The sequence below is a fragment of the Nesoenas mayeri genome, assembly GCF_963082525.1.
Source record: "Nesoenas mayeri genome assembly, chromosome: 15".
In the NCBI taxonomy this organism is placed as follows: Eukaryota; Metazoa; Chordata; class Aves; order Columbiformes; family Columbidae; genus Nesoenas; species Nesoenas mayeri.
In genome coordinates, this window is record NC_137559.1 from 8,235,914 (window position 1) to 8,252,256 (window position 16,343).

At 44.4% G+C, this 16,343-nt stretch overlaps 1 protein-coding gene across 1 annotated transcript; it reads left to right on the forward strand.

Moving 5' to 3' along the window:
* Positions 1 to 4,481: 4,481 nt before the first annotated feature.
* Positions 4,482 to 15,342, forward strand: LOC308046427 (lysosomal dipeptide transporter MFSD1-like; the record flags this gene model as incomplete). The annotated part of the gene is made up of 13 exons (XM_080354249.1): positions 4,482 to 4,503; positions 4,702 to 4,802; positions 6,757 to 6,881; positions 6,978 to 7,033; positions 7,769 to 7,912; positions 8,390 to 8,548; positions 10,053 to 10,168; positions 11,047 to 11,147; positions 13,068 to 13,179; positions 13,819 to 13,956; positions 14,512 to 14,651; positions 14,825 to 14,936; positions 15,226 to 15,342. 13 exons carry the CDS (start codon positions 4,482 to 4,484, stop codon positions 15,340 to 15,342), a joined length of 1,443 nt encoding a protein of 480 aa, XP_080210375.1.
* Positions 15,343 to 16,343: the final 1,001 nt, after the last annotated feature.

Here is a 16,343-nt window from a genome sequence, read left to right on the forward strand (position 1 = left end):
TGGCAATATCAATTCTCATTGGTAATTAACAGTTGAAAGTCTTGTGACTGTTCCATCCTGTGTTATGTCATTATAACTGAATATATTGCTATAGATTGATTGCATGATAGCTTTTAGAGACAGCTGCAATTATAGCAAAAAAACCTGTGTCCCCAGAAAAGGAGAGAAAAGAGAAGGGGAGAGGAGAGAGAAGATACATCAGGAAATGCCACACAGGCGGTGCAGTATTTCCTTCGGATGGCACTGTGCTAATTAACAAAGCACTGATTGCAGCAGTGATGTGCCCTAAGGATCTGTAGGATCAGAGTTTCATCTTCTGTCTCTGTATTTTATTAATTCTCGTAGAATCATAGAAACATTTAGGTTGGAAAAGACCTTTAAGATCAAGCCCAACTGTATTCTCATTGCCTTATTATTGATATCCAAGTGTGCTTTTCAGAGATGATAATTACATTCATGGTGAACATTAACACCAGAAATGCACGCAGTGCGTAATTCAGGGTATTTTTTTACTACTGTAGGACTTTATTTTTTTTTACTATATTTTGTCTATAGTATCTATTTTATTATTTTTTTTCTTTCTTTATTAAATTGATGAGTAGACCTTGAACCGAAGCAAAACATACCCTGAATGAGGCCAGGACGTCCTGGTCTGCCATCTCAGCACTTTTACTCCCTGCCCTATATATAGAGGAAAAAAAATCCCAAACCCCAAGCAAGCTACATTATATGAAAACCATGGCCACTGCAAGGAAGAGGATCTCATGGTAAATTAAGAAAGAGTAGAAGCACAGTAAAATGTGCAGAAGCTCATGATGTTTTCAGAAACACTGGCAGCTGTCGTACATTTTATAGTAGCACCGATATCCTTCCGTGCCAGTGGGAGACAGTGAGAAACATGCAGGTAGCAGGAAGGGATATTTCAAATGTCAGTTTAGTTTTGACACGTATGCTGCTTCTTCCCATGTCTTGGACCTTAACCCCAGCCCCACTTGGACTCCTGTGCTTTTAGCTGACAAACTGCAGGTGGAGGAACAACCTTTTCAAGCAGAAAGGGGCAGCCGCACACCCCTTAGTGCCTAGATTTACAACAACTCCCCCATTTCTTCCCATTTGCTTTTTATAAAGTAGGAGAGAGACTCTCTGCAGAGACTCTAGAAACCTAAACTACATTCAAAAGAAACCTTCAGTACAAATGGAGGGTGACAGAGAGATGCTCAGATATGGCGATAAGGGGTGCAGTACAAGTACCAAAAGAGTCAGGTTGCCTTTATTAGCAGTTCAGCAAAGAGGGAAAATTCTGCCTCTGTGACAAGGGCAAAGAATATAATTAACTAACGAGACTCCTTAGTTTTGTGCCATATTAAATCCATGGTGGGTTTTCAGGTCTGCCTTGAGCCCGTGGGAGGGACGGCCGCTAAGCTAGCTGGAATGAGCATCAGCAAATGGAGCAGGAACGCTAGAGCAGGTTACATTATTAATTATACTAAAGAGCTCTCTCGTAACAGCAGGACATCGCAGAAAAAACAGAACAGCTCATCCCTCAGATCTGCAGCAAGGAAACACACACAGTGTGGGTCTTCCTGCTGCTGTGAACCCTCCTCCTCGCCCTGCTCACCCCCTGCGTTGGGGATTTTCCTCCTTCCAGCGCCGGGCTGGCGCTGAGCGGCTCACGTCACGAGTGACAGAGCCTCCCACAGCATCAGCAGCACAAGATGCTTCAGAGCTCGGCAGCAGAACAGCCTCCGGGGACCCAGTGAGCCTGAGAGAAGGCGCTGGCTGGTGGGTAAGGAAAACACGCAGTCGTGAGAAGGATATGGCAAAATACGTTAAACGATTACATACCAATGCTCCCGTCTCCTCTGTTTTCAGAGAAATACACAATTCATTGCAAAATGAATGTCTAACACCTGACAAAATCACCTGCCTGCCTGAAAATGTTGTACTTACTACAGCTATACTTTCACCTGACTGTTTATGACTGAAGAGAGAACAGAAAGACAATATATTTTATTTTCAAAAAGATTTAGCACAACTTGTCATAAAACAAATTTCCCTGTTTTCTCTCACGTATGGGAATCAGTTGGACACATGCTTTAGGAAGTTGTGTTAGAGAACTGTCCATAAGAGCTGGAAGTCCCTGAGACTGAGACCTTGGTGAGGAAAAACCCAGATAAACATGGGGAAACACATACCCAGAAGAGACCTCCTGTTTTAAGATAGAAAATTGAGCTATAAAATAAGAAAAAACTGGCACAAGAACTTCAAGGTCAGGAGAAGGACTTGGTACTACTTTCAGTAAGTCTTCTCTAAAACTGAACTACAATTATCTGTGTAGGTTTTTTATGAGAGGACTAAACCCAGGACTTTGGAGAGCTTCAGGAGATAAAACAAGCTCTGCAGCTTTGGAATAAATTTACAGTCAAGGCAAAATGTTGTGATGATACATGTATGGATGCACAGGTGTAGGAGATTCAAGTTAATATGAATGGAATTTGACAGAATTCGACCTAACAGACAGGAGACAATATTAAAATCACAGATACAGAATCATAGAATGGTTTGGGTTGGAAGGGACCTTAAAGATCACCTCGTTGCAACCCCCGCCATGGGCAGGGACACGTTCCACTAGAGCAGGTTGCTCAGAGCCCTGTCATCCTGGCCTGGAGCACTGCCAGGGATGGGGCACCCACAGCTTCACCTGCCCTGCTCAGACAGTTGTTTGCAACTGACAGGACACCAAAAGTATTTTATGCCTGTCCCTTTCCTCCCTAACAACAGCCAAAAGGTTCTTCTACCAGTGCAGTAACCCGAGTCTGGACAAACAGTCGTGCCTCTAATTGCAAATCCCTCACAAGTGTCTGACCTCACCCTAAAGACTAATTCTTACTAAGGGCTCATGAATCACACACACTTCCAGTCCCTACTCCAGATTATTTATGGGCTGGAGCTAAAACGGAGGAAAAAAAAATGAGTAAAATTCAGAAGGTGAATTAATTATAACACATCAAGTACATGTAGCCTGTTAGACAAAGACTGAAAGGAGGAAGATATGATCTATTTCCATATATATAACATGAAATATTATGAAATACATATAGTTATATATATATTTCCATATATACATGCACATATATATTGAGGAAATATTTCATATGTTTATATACAAATATATATGGAAAACAAAACACTTCTGAGGGAGAAAATCAGAAGTGCGTGTCCAGACTCACTATGCAAAGGAATCCAATCTCTTCAACCTACTATTTACATAGCAGGATGCTGATACATAATTTTCATTTCCATCCCCTGGCACCACAGTGAATTTTGTCCAGCACATTAGTATTTTTCATAAGCAATGTGACCGCAACACAGGTTCTTTGTCCAGATGGGAACCTGCTGCTGGTAACGGGTACAGCCTGACAAGACATCTGAGCATCTGTGAGCTGTAGTACCCTGCACCTATGTATTACTTCCAAGTCTGGAATCTTAGATTCACTCTTTGCTTTAAAAAAGTGGTGCTGCTGCAGTATATTGATGGCTGAAAAGGCTCTCCCAGGTGCCATTTTAACGGTACGTGCCAGCAGGCAACCTTCACAAAGACATAAATCAGAAATGAAACGAGGGGCAGCACTCTCAGAAGGAACGAACTTGGGAGCATTTCATGGCTTTCGTAAGGAAGTACCTAAAATCAAAACCCAGCTGGTTTACAGAAAACCTGCACATCATTAGGAAAGCTCTAACCCTAGTCTTCAAATCAATCACACACACTATTGTGTATGTTTTATATATACAGACACATAATCTTTTGTATTCACTGTCACAGTTTAACCCTGGCTAGCAATCTGAACCATGATAAATGCTCCTTCATTCCCCCACCCCCAAACAGCGGAGAGAATCAAAAGTGAAGGGAGAAACTCGTGGATTGAGATAAACATAGTTTAATAAAATAACAAAATAATACTGATATAGCAGTACTATGTATAAATACTCACTGGGGGAAGTCAGTGAGCAGTTGAACGGGGGCTCAGCTGCTCATCAGGGTAAGTGCCCTCTCTCCCCATTCTTACGAGACACTTCCATTAATGCATCCTAAAAGACATGCCTTTTTTTTTTCCCCAAACACCACATTTTTGACTCCAGTTTATGATGCATTACAAACCAGCCTCTTCTGCACCGCTGTTCCCTGGTCATCTATTCCCCACCCTGCATTTACCCATTTGACCTCTTCCTCTTACACGTCCTAGTGTTAACTCTCTCTACTCCTGTTCACAGAGCGCACACACCTCCCGCAGGTCGCTTCCCAACGCGGGTCCTTTCCCCTCAGCTTCCCCTCCCGCGCTGCCCGGGCCCGGGGCGGTCCCGCCGCCCGCCAGCGGCCTCAGCCGGGCAGCGCCGGGGGCAGCGCCGGGGCCGGGCCCGTGTCCCCGGGGCGGGGCTGGCGCAGGGGCCGCGGGCGGGGAAGGTGCGGGCGGAGGCCGAGCATGGCGCTGGCGGCGGAGCGGGGTGAGCGCCGGCGGGGCGGGCGCGGCTGCGGGCCCCGCGGGCGGCCGAGCTGCGGGCCCCGCGGCGCCGTGCGCGCCTGCAGCCGCTGGGCCGAGCGGCAGCGCGGGGCGCCGGCGGCGGGGCCGGGCCGGGCCGTGAGCGGGGCCAGTGAGCTGAGGGGGTGAGGATGGCGAGATGAGGGTTCTCCCTGCCCTGCAGGCGCCTACAGGTTCGTGGTGCTGCTGTTCAACTGTCTCCTCACCTTCGGCTCCTACTTCTGCTTCGACATCCCCAGCGTCCTGCAGGAGCAGTTCCAGGGGGTAAGTGCTGGGCCTTCCTCTGGGGAAAAAAGGCAGAGCCAGCAAAATGGAGGCGTTGGTCAGCTGTAGGTTTTTTAAGCCTTTCCTTATGATGTTAGGTGGGAGTTGTGCTCCAGGGTCTCTGGTGCAGATGGTGGTGAGGGGTTGGTGCTGGCCTGCTTGCTGTGAGCAGGGCGCACGAACTGGGGTGAGCCATGGGGGTTTGGGTTCTCGCTGCTGCCCCGAGAGCTGGGAATCTAGAACCTGCCCGTGCGCAGTGATTGTCGGCTCTCCGGCCAAATGGCTGTTCCCTACACCAGTGAAAGTCAATTAGAATAGTCTTGATACCACTGCACGAAGATACATAGAACTGACCATTCATATGTACACCAGACTGTAAGGCTAGTGATGTTGGAAATGGGAGACTCGAAAAGACTTTCTGGGTCTTCAGCTCCAAACCTGATGCTGCAGGTGTCACATCATGTTTTTGTTTGCTACCCAAAAGACAGGCGTGGGCAGGGAGATCATAGGAGGACTTGGTTGTGTGAAAACCAGTCGTGTTTTCAAATGCTAGAAAATTTGTTTGTTCAGGGTTCATGTTGATGTCCCAGTTGGTTTCTGGGATTTCTCCAGGTATGCTGGAGTCCCAAAGTTCTTACCTGAATTCCTGAATACCTGACAAATTCTTACTTGACTAATTTATCTGCCATTATCACATTTGTTTCATGTCTTTTGAGAGCTGGTTTTACTCATGTGTGCCATCTGCTGGCATATTAGTCTGTGTAGGCTGAGAGCCACTGTCCTGTTCTTTATTTCAATAGCAGTAGAAATATATATAGCTTGCAGGTATAACTTATTTTTCTTTAAATGCAGGTAATCCATAACACTCAGATACTGAACTCCAGGATAAATGGGGTGCAGTTTGTCATTGCAAACAGGAGTAAAAAGAAAAGGTCAATATTTATTCCTTGGTCTTCCACAACTTCTGTAGGTCTGTGGGAGAGCAGTCAGTCATTTATTTACGGAGTGCAGGTGGTGTCATGTTTTGTTACCTGGCTAACTTCATAGGGTAGTAAACCAAGCCATATTTTTCTGTGCTAGGTACTGTGCAAACAGTGTTTTATCTGTTGACACACTCATCACATTTTTACTCTGGTGAATTTGCACAAGTGGTCCAGTGGTAGTCGGAGCATGTGAGACCAGTGCTTACAGTGAAAGCACTTTGTTCTAGACAATGGTTTCCTCGCAGCCTCAGACATTTCTACTACAGCAGATCTGAAGGCTTCGTAAATACGATGGCTATATAAAAATCACGTGGTTAAAATCATGCTTTTCTTGTGCTTATTCAAGCTGTTAAACTTGTGCCTACTGGTGTGGAAGACCTGGTGTCCATTTCCTAATGCAGGTAGATTTTTAGTAGCTGGAAGATCTAGAGCTTTTTCCTGATCATATGGTGTTGAGAAGATGTTGCTTTTCAGTAGCAAAAACGATGTTATTAAATCACGCTAGGACTACCAGTTTCCTACTACTCAGCAAATGCTTTATAGCTGTGAATTAATATGGGTGACTGCTAAGTTTCATATGTACACACTGCTTAAGACTTTATTGTATGTAATGAAGAGTCAGATCAAGCTAAACTATATCCAGGAAACTAAGGGATCAAACCAACCTCATGGTGCAGTCTTACGGGTTTTCTTTTGGACTGAAGTGTGTATAAAAGTGCCGAGCCCCTGCCACTACTGCTGCAGAAAGGGCAAGGGAAGACGTGATGTGCCGATGGGCAGCCATTTCTTGTTTGGTAAGGGCTGGATTCCTGGGAGAATACACAAGTCCTCCAATTCCTGGTCCTGGAAGTGGGAACTGAGTCAGAGAAACAGAAATATAGTAGGCAAAAACTGACCTTCATTTTTAAAGGAATGCGTGGGTTTTCATCTGTGTCTGCTGCCCAACATAGACTCTGTGACTTGTTATGCAGAACGTGACCTGCCCCAATGGAACCCATCATAATGGCACTGGGCACAACAGCACGCTGGACTGTGTGGAAGGCTTGGGAATGACACCTGCACAATACAATTTGCTGTATGCCATCTATGCTTGGACGTAAGTCTCTTTCCTCTTGCTTTTGGGGAGGAGAGTAGTTTGTTAGTTGCTTCCCAGCAGCAAGACACAAAGGTTCCTGTTCTTGTTTTCTCCTAGGAATGCAGTAGTCGTTATTCTGGCTGGATTCCTGATTGATAAACTAGGAAATCGCTGTGAGTTCTGAGGATCGATTAATTTATCCTTGTACTGAAGTGGGACTTCAGGCTGTTCTTTCAGTGCAGAGGGATGATCAAAGGTTCCGCTTCAATAAGATCATGGAGGGATGGGAGAGGAGGGACAGCTCTGTGTGTGGAGTGTGTGATGGTTCGTTGAGCAGCTCCATGGAGGCAACTGAGATTTTTCATCCTTTGACCACTGACTTAGCTGAATTTACACAGCAGCGCAGTAAACATGTTTTCCTCTGACACTCACGTAACAGGGAATAGTGTTATATGTTTTCGATGGGACAAACTGATAGTGTTCTGTTCCCTGCTCTGACATTTGTTCTGGCGTGTGCTGTAATCTAAGGCCCAGCAGCCCCAGCAGTTCTGCTCTATCTCCCTATCACAAAAGTAAACATCTCCCAGATGAGGCACAGAGAAGGGGGTCGCTTGCTCTAGGCCATAGTCCGTAGTGGAGCTCAGGACTGGAACAGGGTGCTCTATCTGACTTGTTCTGCCTCTCTAACCTTCCACCATTATAATACCATCATTATTTTGAGGATTCCTCAGTCATTTTATAAAGAGATCAGTCTTTACAACATTAAAATAATGAGGATAAACTGATGGAAGCCCACAGGATCACTGGCATATTTTGAGGTTGCTCCTTTTCTTTTTGACAAAGAATGCTTTTGTCCTGATCTCAGCATGTCTGTTGAGGTTAATGTATTTTTTTTTGTTTCTCTCTAGTTGGTGTCTTTGTTTTCTCTCTTCTGACTGTGCTGGGATCATCAATCTTTGCTCTAGGCTCCCATTTCAAGGGCTCGCCGTACCTCCTACCAATGATGCTAACAGGAAGACTGCTCTTTGGCTCTGGGAATGGGTCACTTACAAGTAAGGAATTCAAATTCTTAATTATTCCTCAGCAGAGGGTCATGATGTATTTTTATTTTGCCTCCTAGACCCTTGTCCTACCAGTCAGCTCCACCTCATTTGCCCTGGGAACCTACGCTGCTAACAGAACATTGCTCCTTGAAGGGCTGCATGGATTTAATGTGTCACAAGATGTTCAAAAGCCTTCCCCTATTAACAAGTTTGTGCTTTTCCCAATGGTGAGGACTGACGTGGTCACTGTACCTTTGGGATTCTTTTCACTTGCCTTATTTGAGGGCAAAGTTCACCTCCTGCGTCTCAGCATGATGTAGTGTTTTAAAATGGGCTGCGAAGTTGACACGTTCTACTTCCACTGGGGATGCGTAGAGGTCTCTCAGCCCAGCTCACGTGCTGGAGCTGCAGAGGCTGTTTGTTGCTTCTGTGCGAGGCTCTTGGCCAAGTCTGTCTGTTCAAGAGAGCGTTTTTGTCTTCTCCAAGTCGTGCAGAATCGTATCACAGCCTTCTGGTTCAAGGGGAAGGAACTGGCACTGGCATTTGGACTGACCCTGTCTTTCTCTCGTCTTGGGAGTGTCCTCAACTTCTTCTTCACCCAGCAGTTTGAGGCCAAATTTGGAATGCAGTGGACGCTCTGGGGAGGTGAGTTTCTTTGGTGCTTTGGCCTTTTGTTTTCTAGACTTAAGGCTGGCCTGTTCCATCCAGTTATGAAAAGTACCTGAAAGAGATGGTGAAGTTAGCAGGAGGAGGCACATTATTTTCCATGTTTTCCTGTTGCTTTCTGTAAGCAATGGAGTGGTGGTTTCTTCATGGATGCGTAAAAACCCTCTAAAGTTGTAGTGTCAGCCTGACAGTTTGTCTGCAGTTTTTGTGAGGTGTTTTTAACAGCTGCAGTCACAGGTAGTCAGTACTTAATGTAGGTTTACTCCCATGGAATAGAAACTTCAGAGTGAAGCAAAAGAGGATTCAAATGTGTTCTTTTGTATTTTAGCTGGGAGAACATGCTGATTCTGTAATAGTATCTGCATTGGTCTCAGCACAAGATGCTTTGCATGTGGACTGATCCAAAGTATAGGTTTAAATTACTGTGAAAGGCAGAATATGAATTACTTGTTTCTTAGTGTGAGACTGTTCTAGGGCTCATATCTTTCCAAGATTTGAGTTTCTGCCCTGTCATTTGTGCAGTCAGATGGAATCTGTCTCTAGCAGAAGGGGTGATCTGTTCCACAGTGCAGTAAGTAGTGGCACCCAGGTGCTCTGCTGTTCTGTGATGCCTCAGAGCATCCTCTGTGTATGAAGACTCAGTGATTATAGGAAGTTGTTATTTCCCAAACAACAAAACAGTTCAGGCTATCACCCATGGAAGAGAGGATGCATATGTGAGAGAAATCTTGCAGTCCCTTGTTCTCTGATTCCAGCTCTCAGAGAAGAAACTGGGATGGGCATGGTGTGTTGCATCCCATCTGACACTATTAATTTTGTGCTCAGGCAGCATTTGCAAGCACAGCAACTTCAGTAGCCCATGAAGGGATAAATACATCCAAGTGTGTTTGCATCACATTGTTTTGGCTCTTTGGAAAACAAAATGGATACAGATCTGTCTCAGAGAATGATGTCTGCAGCAGATGCCCGTTGCCAACCTTGCTTCTGGCGTATCCAGCATAATCTGACTCACTTCTCTGGAGCTGTGTGTGCGACAGGTCAGATTGCTGTGGTAACTGCAATAGGTCACATAAATGAAGAGGTGTAACTTGGCTCCCGTTACCAGCCCATGTGCGATACCTCTCCTGCTCGTGGGACCATGGCAGTTTCTTAATGTCTGGCTTGTTTTAACCGTGGGTTTCTTACACACAGGCCTGCTGCAGTTTAGAAGGGATTCTGGCCACACTCCCACAAAGTGGCTGCATTTAGAGGCAGGTGAGGCTTTATCTTCACTGGCTTCAGGCAATTCTGCAACATGTGAAGCTTAGTGGACAAAGAGCTCAAGGACTCAGGGCGGTCAGAGGTGAATGGTCCTGCTATGTGGTTAATGTTAAGGGAAACCTGAAGCAGGAGTCATAGAGAATTCTGTGGATTACACGCAGCTTGTTTTGTTGATCAGCTCTCCACACTGAGTAATTTCTAACACCTCTTATGTTTTTTCCAGGTACCCTGCTCTGTGTACTGGGGTTTGTTTCAGCACTCACAGTCAGTGTACTGGATAAAGTGGGCATGAAGCAACTGGGCTTGGATGGGGTTATCCAGCAGGAATCCAAAAAAGTGGTATGTGCTGCACAGACACTTTTCCATCTCGATCTTGACAGCTTGGGGTGCGTGAGGAATGCTTTTGTAGTGCAGGGACGCCTGCAGTAGCAAGAGCTGGTCCTGCCCAGGAGAGGGCATTGACACCACTCAGTTAAACCTTGCAGAGCAGTTCTTCACGTACATCTGAGGATATTGCATCTGCAAGCCACCAGAGTCTGTCTTTTCTGTTTTGAGCTTATGTATTTGGAGCCTTCCAGAGAGCTGAGCTGGCACTCTGAATGGTGTTACTTTTCTGAGCCAGTTACTTCTTGACTGTAGGTGGCTCAGAAGAGGATTTTTTGTATAGAACTAGACAGTAGCTTCTCTCTGAAACTGCTTTCTGGCTCACAGGATCTGTGACAGAAAATAGCTAATCTGGTCAGTACTGAACTGCCTTCTGCCAGCCCTTATCTTCCATTCCTCCTTGCGTTACTCTGTCTAGGAACAAGTATTACAGGCAATAGGTGGCAATTTTTATGGCACTTAAATCTATCAGACAGCTTCCTTCTCATGACGGGAATCTTACTGATTTCTTTATCTCGGTGTTATGACTCCTGTTGACACTGTGTCTTTCCACTGCGTTTCACTTAAGGTTTTGCAGTAGAGCCTGCTTAGAATAGTCTCTTACAAAAATAAGAAGAAAGATTTTTTTGTGTACTGAATAGCGTTAAAGAAGGAATGCTTTGGAGTCAGCACATGCCAGATTTTCTCAGAGGTACATGAGCTGCCTTTCAATTCCCTTTTACCTGCTGTTACTTCCCAATTTTTTTTTGACCTTCAGTGGCTTGCAGGAAATTATGTTAGTGTGAAGCTGAAGACTCTTTCCTGGTGAGTGAGGGCACATCTTATCTTTGCAGCGGATTCAGGACATCCGGCGACTTCCCCTTCGCTACTGGCTCCTGGTCCTCACCATCATGTTCTTCTACAATGGAGTCTTCCCCTTCGTGGCAGATGCCAGGTACTGCTCTATGGCTCTGCTCCCACTGACTGATACAAGCTCACCAGAGCCTTGCAGGCCCTCGATTTTTAGCTGACTGGGAAATATGGGGGTAACATGCTTGTTCCTTTCAATCACAAAGCACAGAAAAACAAATGTCTTTAACATGTATTTAAAGATATGAGGGTTCTTTGACCTTTCTATCCCTTCAAAGATGAGGGAGACTTCTGAAGGAAAGCAAAAATAACTTAAAGGGAAGTTATTCATCTGATGTTTAAAGCTTAGAACACTGCCAAAGGAGGATCAGAAGGATTTGGGAGAAGGGGAGAAATACTTTATTTAAAAAATAGCCCACAGACATTTCACCTTTGTGACGGGCCAACAAAGTGGCTGTCTGTCGAGCTCTTTGGGGTGTTGGCTTCACCTGGGGCGGTTCTGTCCTGCAGTTCCTGCGTGTTGTCTGCTGCGTGCAGAACAAAGCCAAGCTTGCGTCAGCCTGGGTTTGTAAGCGAAGCAGCCTTCGCATCCTAGTGCAAGGCTTGCAGGATTCCTTTTTCATGCCTTTATTTGCTTACAACAAAGAAGCAACCTGCCCAGCTAAATTGGGACTCCTACTTCTGTCCTGTGGCTCTGCCACAGACTTGTCATTTTGCTGCTCTTTTCCTGTTTGTAGATGATGCGGCTTCTATCACATAATAAGTATGAACGTTTATATTAGCAAAGGCCTGCAGTAAAGACAAAGAAAGTTATTTTGGTAGTATTTATTTGGTGATGTATAGTAAGCCACTGTGAAACTGAGAGTGAAGAAATGTCATCAACATTGTCATAACAAATATACAAGTGACCTTTTATTAGCAAAATAAAGACATTGAAGATGGCATGGATCGTCAAGTCGTTGATGAGATGGGCTTTCTGTCAGTTACCCTCTCGTTTTAACTAAAAGCAGCATCTGCTGATCACACAGGATCCTCATCTCTGCAGTTCTGCTTCCCTCCAGAATTTGTTTGTTCCCTGTGGAGCAAAAGTTCAGGCACCAAGAGTCATGTTTCACACACCTTTGCTGGCAAAAAATGCCATCCTGCTTCAGAAGAATAATGGTCCCAGGGCTGCTGCTCTTTGGTGAATTCTGTTGCAGTAAATCTTCGGGGAACAGTGTCTTGTTTCAGACTTTGCTGACAGCACAGGCTATAAAGGCTCATTATTACCAATGCTAAGTAGCCATGCAAGGAGCCAAACCAGGTTTAAGTAGCTACAAGATCTCTAAATAAAATAGTCTTTCTAAGCTGTTACTACTGTATGACTGTAAACTCTGTAAAGAATTAAAGCTTTAATGTCATTTTTGTGTGTCCCTCACAAAGGTGAAAGGCAGACTTCTGACAATGAAAACAAAAAACTGGGTTTGTATGTTTTCTGCTTTAACCAGGCGTTTCCTTAAAGGTGCTTAGGGGGAATTCCTAGTACTTCTAAAATGCAGGCGTTCAATTTAAATGCTGATCTTTGCTGTGGGATTATGTTAAAACAGTTTTCCTGCCCCTCGGCATTCTCCCCCTTGGTTTTATAATGCTTTCTACTTCTTCAAAGAGAATGTAAAAAATCCATCCGTGTGTTTTGGACGAGTGATGGCAAATTGCTGCTTGTGAGCTGTGCTAATGTAACTAAACATATACCCAACTTTAACCAGCAGTTTTACTCTGCACTTGTAGAAGAGTCTTGGAAATGGCCATTTAAGCTACCAGCTTCTTTATGGTGTGCCACGATTAAAAAGAAAATAAACCAACAAAGGCTTGGCGCTACAGACCAGATGGAATCAAACTTCTTTACAAGTTTTCTTATTAAAACCCTTCCTGTCCCTGTGTTTGTACTCAGACTTACTTTCTGTCAAAGTAACCAGATCAAGAATCCTAATTATGTAATTTTTCTCCCCTTTATTTTTATTTTTAGCAAGTTTATCCAGGATAAATATTCTGGTTACAGTCAGCAGGCAGCCGCTTATATTGCTGGGGCCGTGTACGACAGCTCCCTTGTTCTCTCTGCAGCAGTTGGCATATTAATTGTGAGTACCCAAAACCAGAAGTGCTTGATGATAACTTTTCCCTGATTTTTTTGAAATGTCTGTGTTACAGCTTCTCCGACCAGAATTTAGCCTGTTGCTGCTGAACAAGCAGTCTTTTAATTCCTTGCAAACTGCAAGATGCACTTTTGTCTGAATTCAATTACAAGAAATAATGTTAACCTGTTTTTCCCTCTGTTCCTTAATTGTGCTGTGGTAGCATCAAACCGTGGCAAACGGCCGTACGTTGTGAGAAATCTGAGACTGGAACAGAAAGGATCCTGATAAGCTTTGGCAGTAGATGGGAAAGGACAACCTGCATGTAACTGGTCCCTGTTCTGTCACTCTTTCTTTCCGTATTTCCATAACAGTCAGAGCATACTGGTGTGGTTTTCTCCCCCCTGTATTAAAGCCTGCCCTGTCACATGAATACTGACCACCGATCCTCTGACAAGTGTTTCAGCCTTGGTTTGGGAGCGTGCAAGAGGAACTAGGAATAGCTACTCTGCTACAATACCAACAACTAGGGAGTGATGTGTTGCTGCCGCTCATGCCAGCCCGCTTTGTGCAGCCACTCGTGTCAGCAGGATCTGTGCAAGCAAAATCCCTTGTCAGAGCCATTCTCTTTGTTTCCTTCACCAGGACTACGTTGGACTGAGAGGCGTCTTTGCTGTTGGTTGTGCTGCACTGACTCTGCCAGTCTTCGCTCTCCTGGCATTTACGTTTGTTCCTCCATTAGTCTCTACCATCTGGTTGGGGATTACTTACTCCTTTGCTGCTGTAAGTTCACAACCCCGCTGCTGTAGCTGAGTGGCTGCGCTCCTTCTGCATCCCGCATGGCACATAGAGCTGCTCTGGTGTCCTGATGAGCAGGTTTAGCAGCCACATTTTGAAGCCACTGGCTCCCCAGTCCTGAAGACCTTGGTTAGTAACAAAAAACCCTAAAGAATCAATACTGAGCAAAATGCAGAGCAGAGACCATTTGATATAGAGTGAGGCACTAATCTGTGCTTTTCTTTGTGCTTTTCTACCTTGAATGTATCACCTGAATCTCCCTTGAGCTAAATCATCAGGTCTAACTCCCCTTCAGAAATCTAGAGTCAGGTTATTCCAGTTGCAATAACATGTTGTCTGTGCTCTCTCAAGCTGCTTGAAAAGGATGGGCAACAGTCTAGAACCAGCCAATAGGCTGGGAGGGATAAATAGCAGGTTTTTTGAAGAAAAAGTAGAAATGGTTATTTAGTGAGAATAATTCCTTTCTAAACCAATGACTATCTATTATAACCCCTTTAAATAAGGCTTTGAGTTAATTCCTCTTCTCATTACTCCTACCAGGCTAGTATGTGGCCATCTATACCTCTTGTGGTCCCCCAAGCAACTTTAGGGACAGCTATGGGGCTTGCAACTTCTGTGCAGATGATTGGAGTTGGCCTTTCAAATCTGATTGTTGGACACATTCTAGGAACAAAGTCCAGGTGAGAATGCTTTTTCTGTTTTTTTCTTTAGAAGCAGAGACATGAGCAGTGCTTCAGTGGAGTGGTTTGAACAGAAATCAGTGTCTTTGCAACCTGATGTGGCAAGGAACTGTAGAACTGCCTTAAATATCTTCAAGTGACTAGTTGTTCTATCCTGTTTTGGCCTTTTCTAGTGAATTAAAGATCCCCCTGTGGCGCTGGCAACAGATGATGATCTTTATGTTGGCAAACACTATTGCATGTATTGTTGCCTCCGTTAGCCTCAACGTTATAGACAAGAAACAGGTAAGTGTGATAAAAGGTGAAGAACAGTCTTGCATCACCAAGTTGCTTTTACTGATGTAATAGCTGTTAGGTGTGTGCAGAAATAATTTCCCTGACATAAAAATGAGACTTTATAAAAAGAGAACTATCTGCTAAAATATTGATGCAGAACATCTTACCTAGTACCGGGCTATTTGCTGTATTTTTTTGCAAGAAGGTGAGGGGAAGGGCCAGGACCCAGCTGTAGAAATACATGTGTACAGAAACAACAGTATCCTTTTTGTCACTGATTGCTGCTTTGAATTTCTAGGGTGGGACACTGAACAGAACAAGAAAGGGAGCACCTGTGGAGCAGGAGGACAGAAACCCTGCAGATGCAGCACCGCTCCTTGATGATGAAACAGGAACCGGAGGCTCTGTCAGCTGAACCTATGCCATGTGAGAACAATGGCGGTTGCCAGACACAGCACTGATCACTTCTGTTTGAAAGTGGATTTTTAGCCTGTGTATTTTCAACATCTTTAAATGGAATCTTGAAGGGAATTGTCTACAGAAAGAGAATGTTTCCATGTTCTTATGCCTGGCACACAAGTGAAAGGTGTCTGTTGTGTGGTTCTTAGGTGTTCTCCAACATACAGAAACCTGCATGGGGCACTTTAAGAACTACACTACAGTAAGTGGAACCAACCTAGCTGAAACTTGTTCATAAGCTATTAGATGGTTGCTTTTCACTCCTGCATCAAAACCGCCTGCATAAGGTGTGCCTGACTGGTCTGCTGCTGTTTCTGTCACAAGACTCCTGTACATCAGTACTTGCTAACCCACCTACTTTGGCAGGCCTGCCCTTTCAGTTACTGCTCTAGATTAGCATGCATCTGTCACAAATTACATATCCATGCAAGTGACACCATCATTATTCTTCAGGCAGGAGACTGAATTAATCAAACTGATTACCTTTTGCACACAAGCCTAGCTTAATTGCATATTACCTTCCTAGAAATGCTTCTGTAAGCTGTGCCTAGTCCCTTGCCTTCAAAAGCATAAAAGGTTTTGATCTGAAATTCTGTCCTTTAAACCAAGGTGCTCTTACTCATGAATGCTAGAGGCTTGTTTTGCTCAGCCAGCTGCCCTTTTCACTATGCAAAATACTCACAAGCACCCACAGTGTTTACAAAAGCAAATGATGCTTTAAGAATGAAGTAAACTTAAACATAGCCAAGTACAAGGAATGCTGAAGTGAATAACTTATGTAAATTATTACATATCCTTAAGAGAAATAGCACCTCTGCTCAAGTTGCATTTAATACAAACACTAGTACTAGACTGAAAACAATTTAGGCACTGACAGCATTCAGTGAAGTCACATTTTAAGCAGATGTCACAGAACACAAATCCACCCATCAAAGCAAAGTTTTCTTACACTGATTT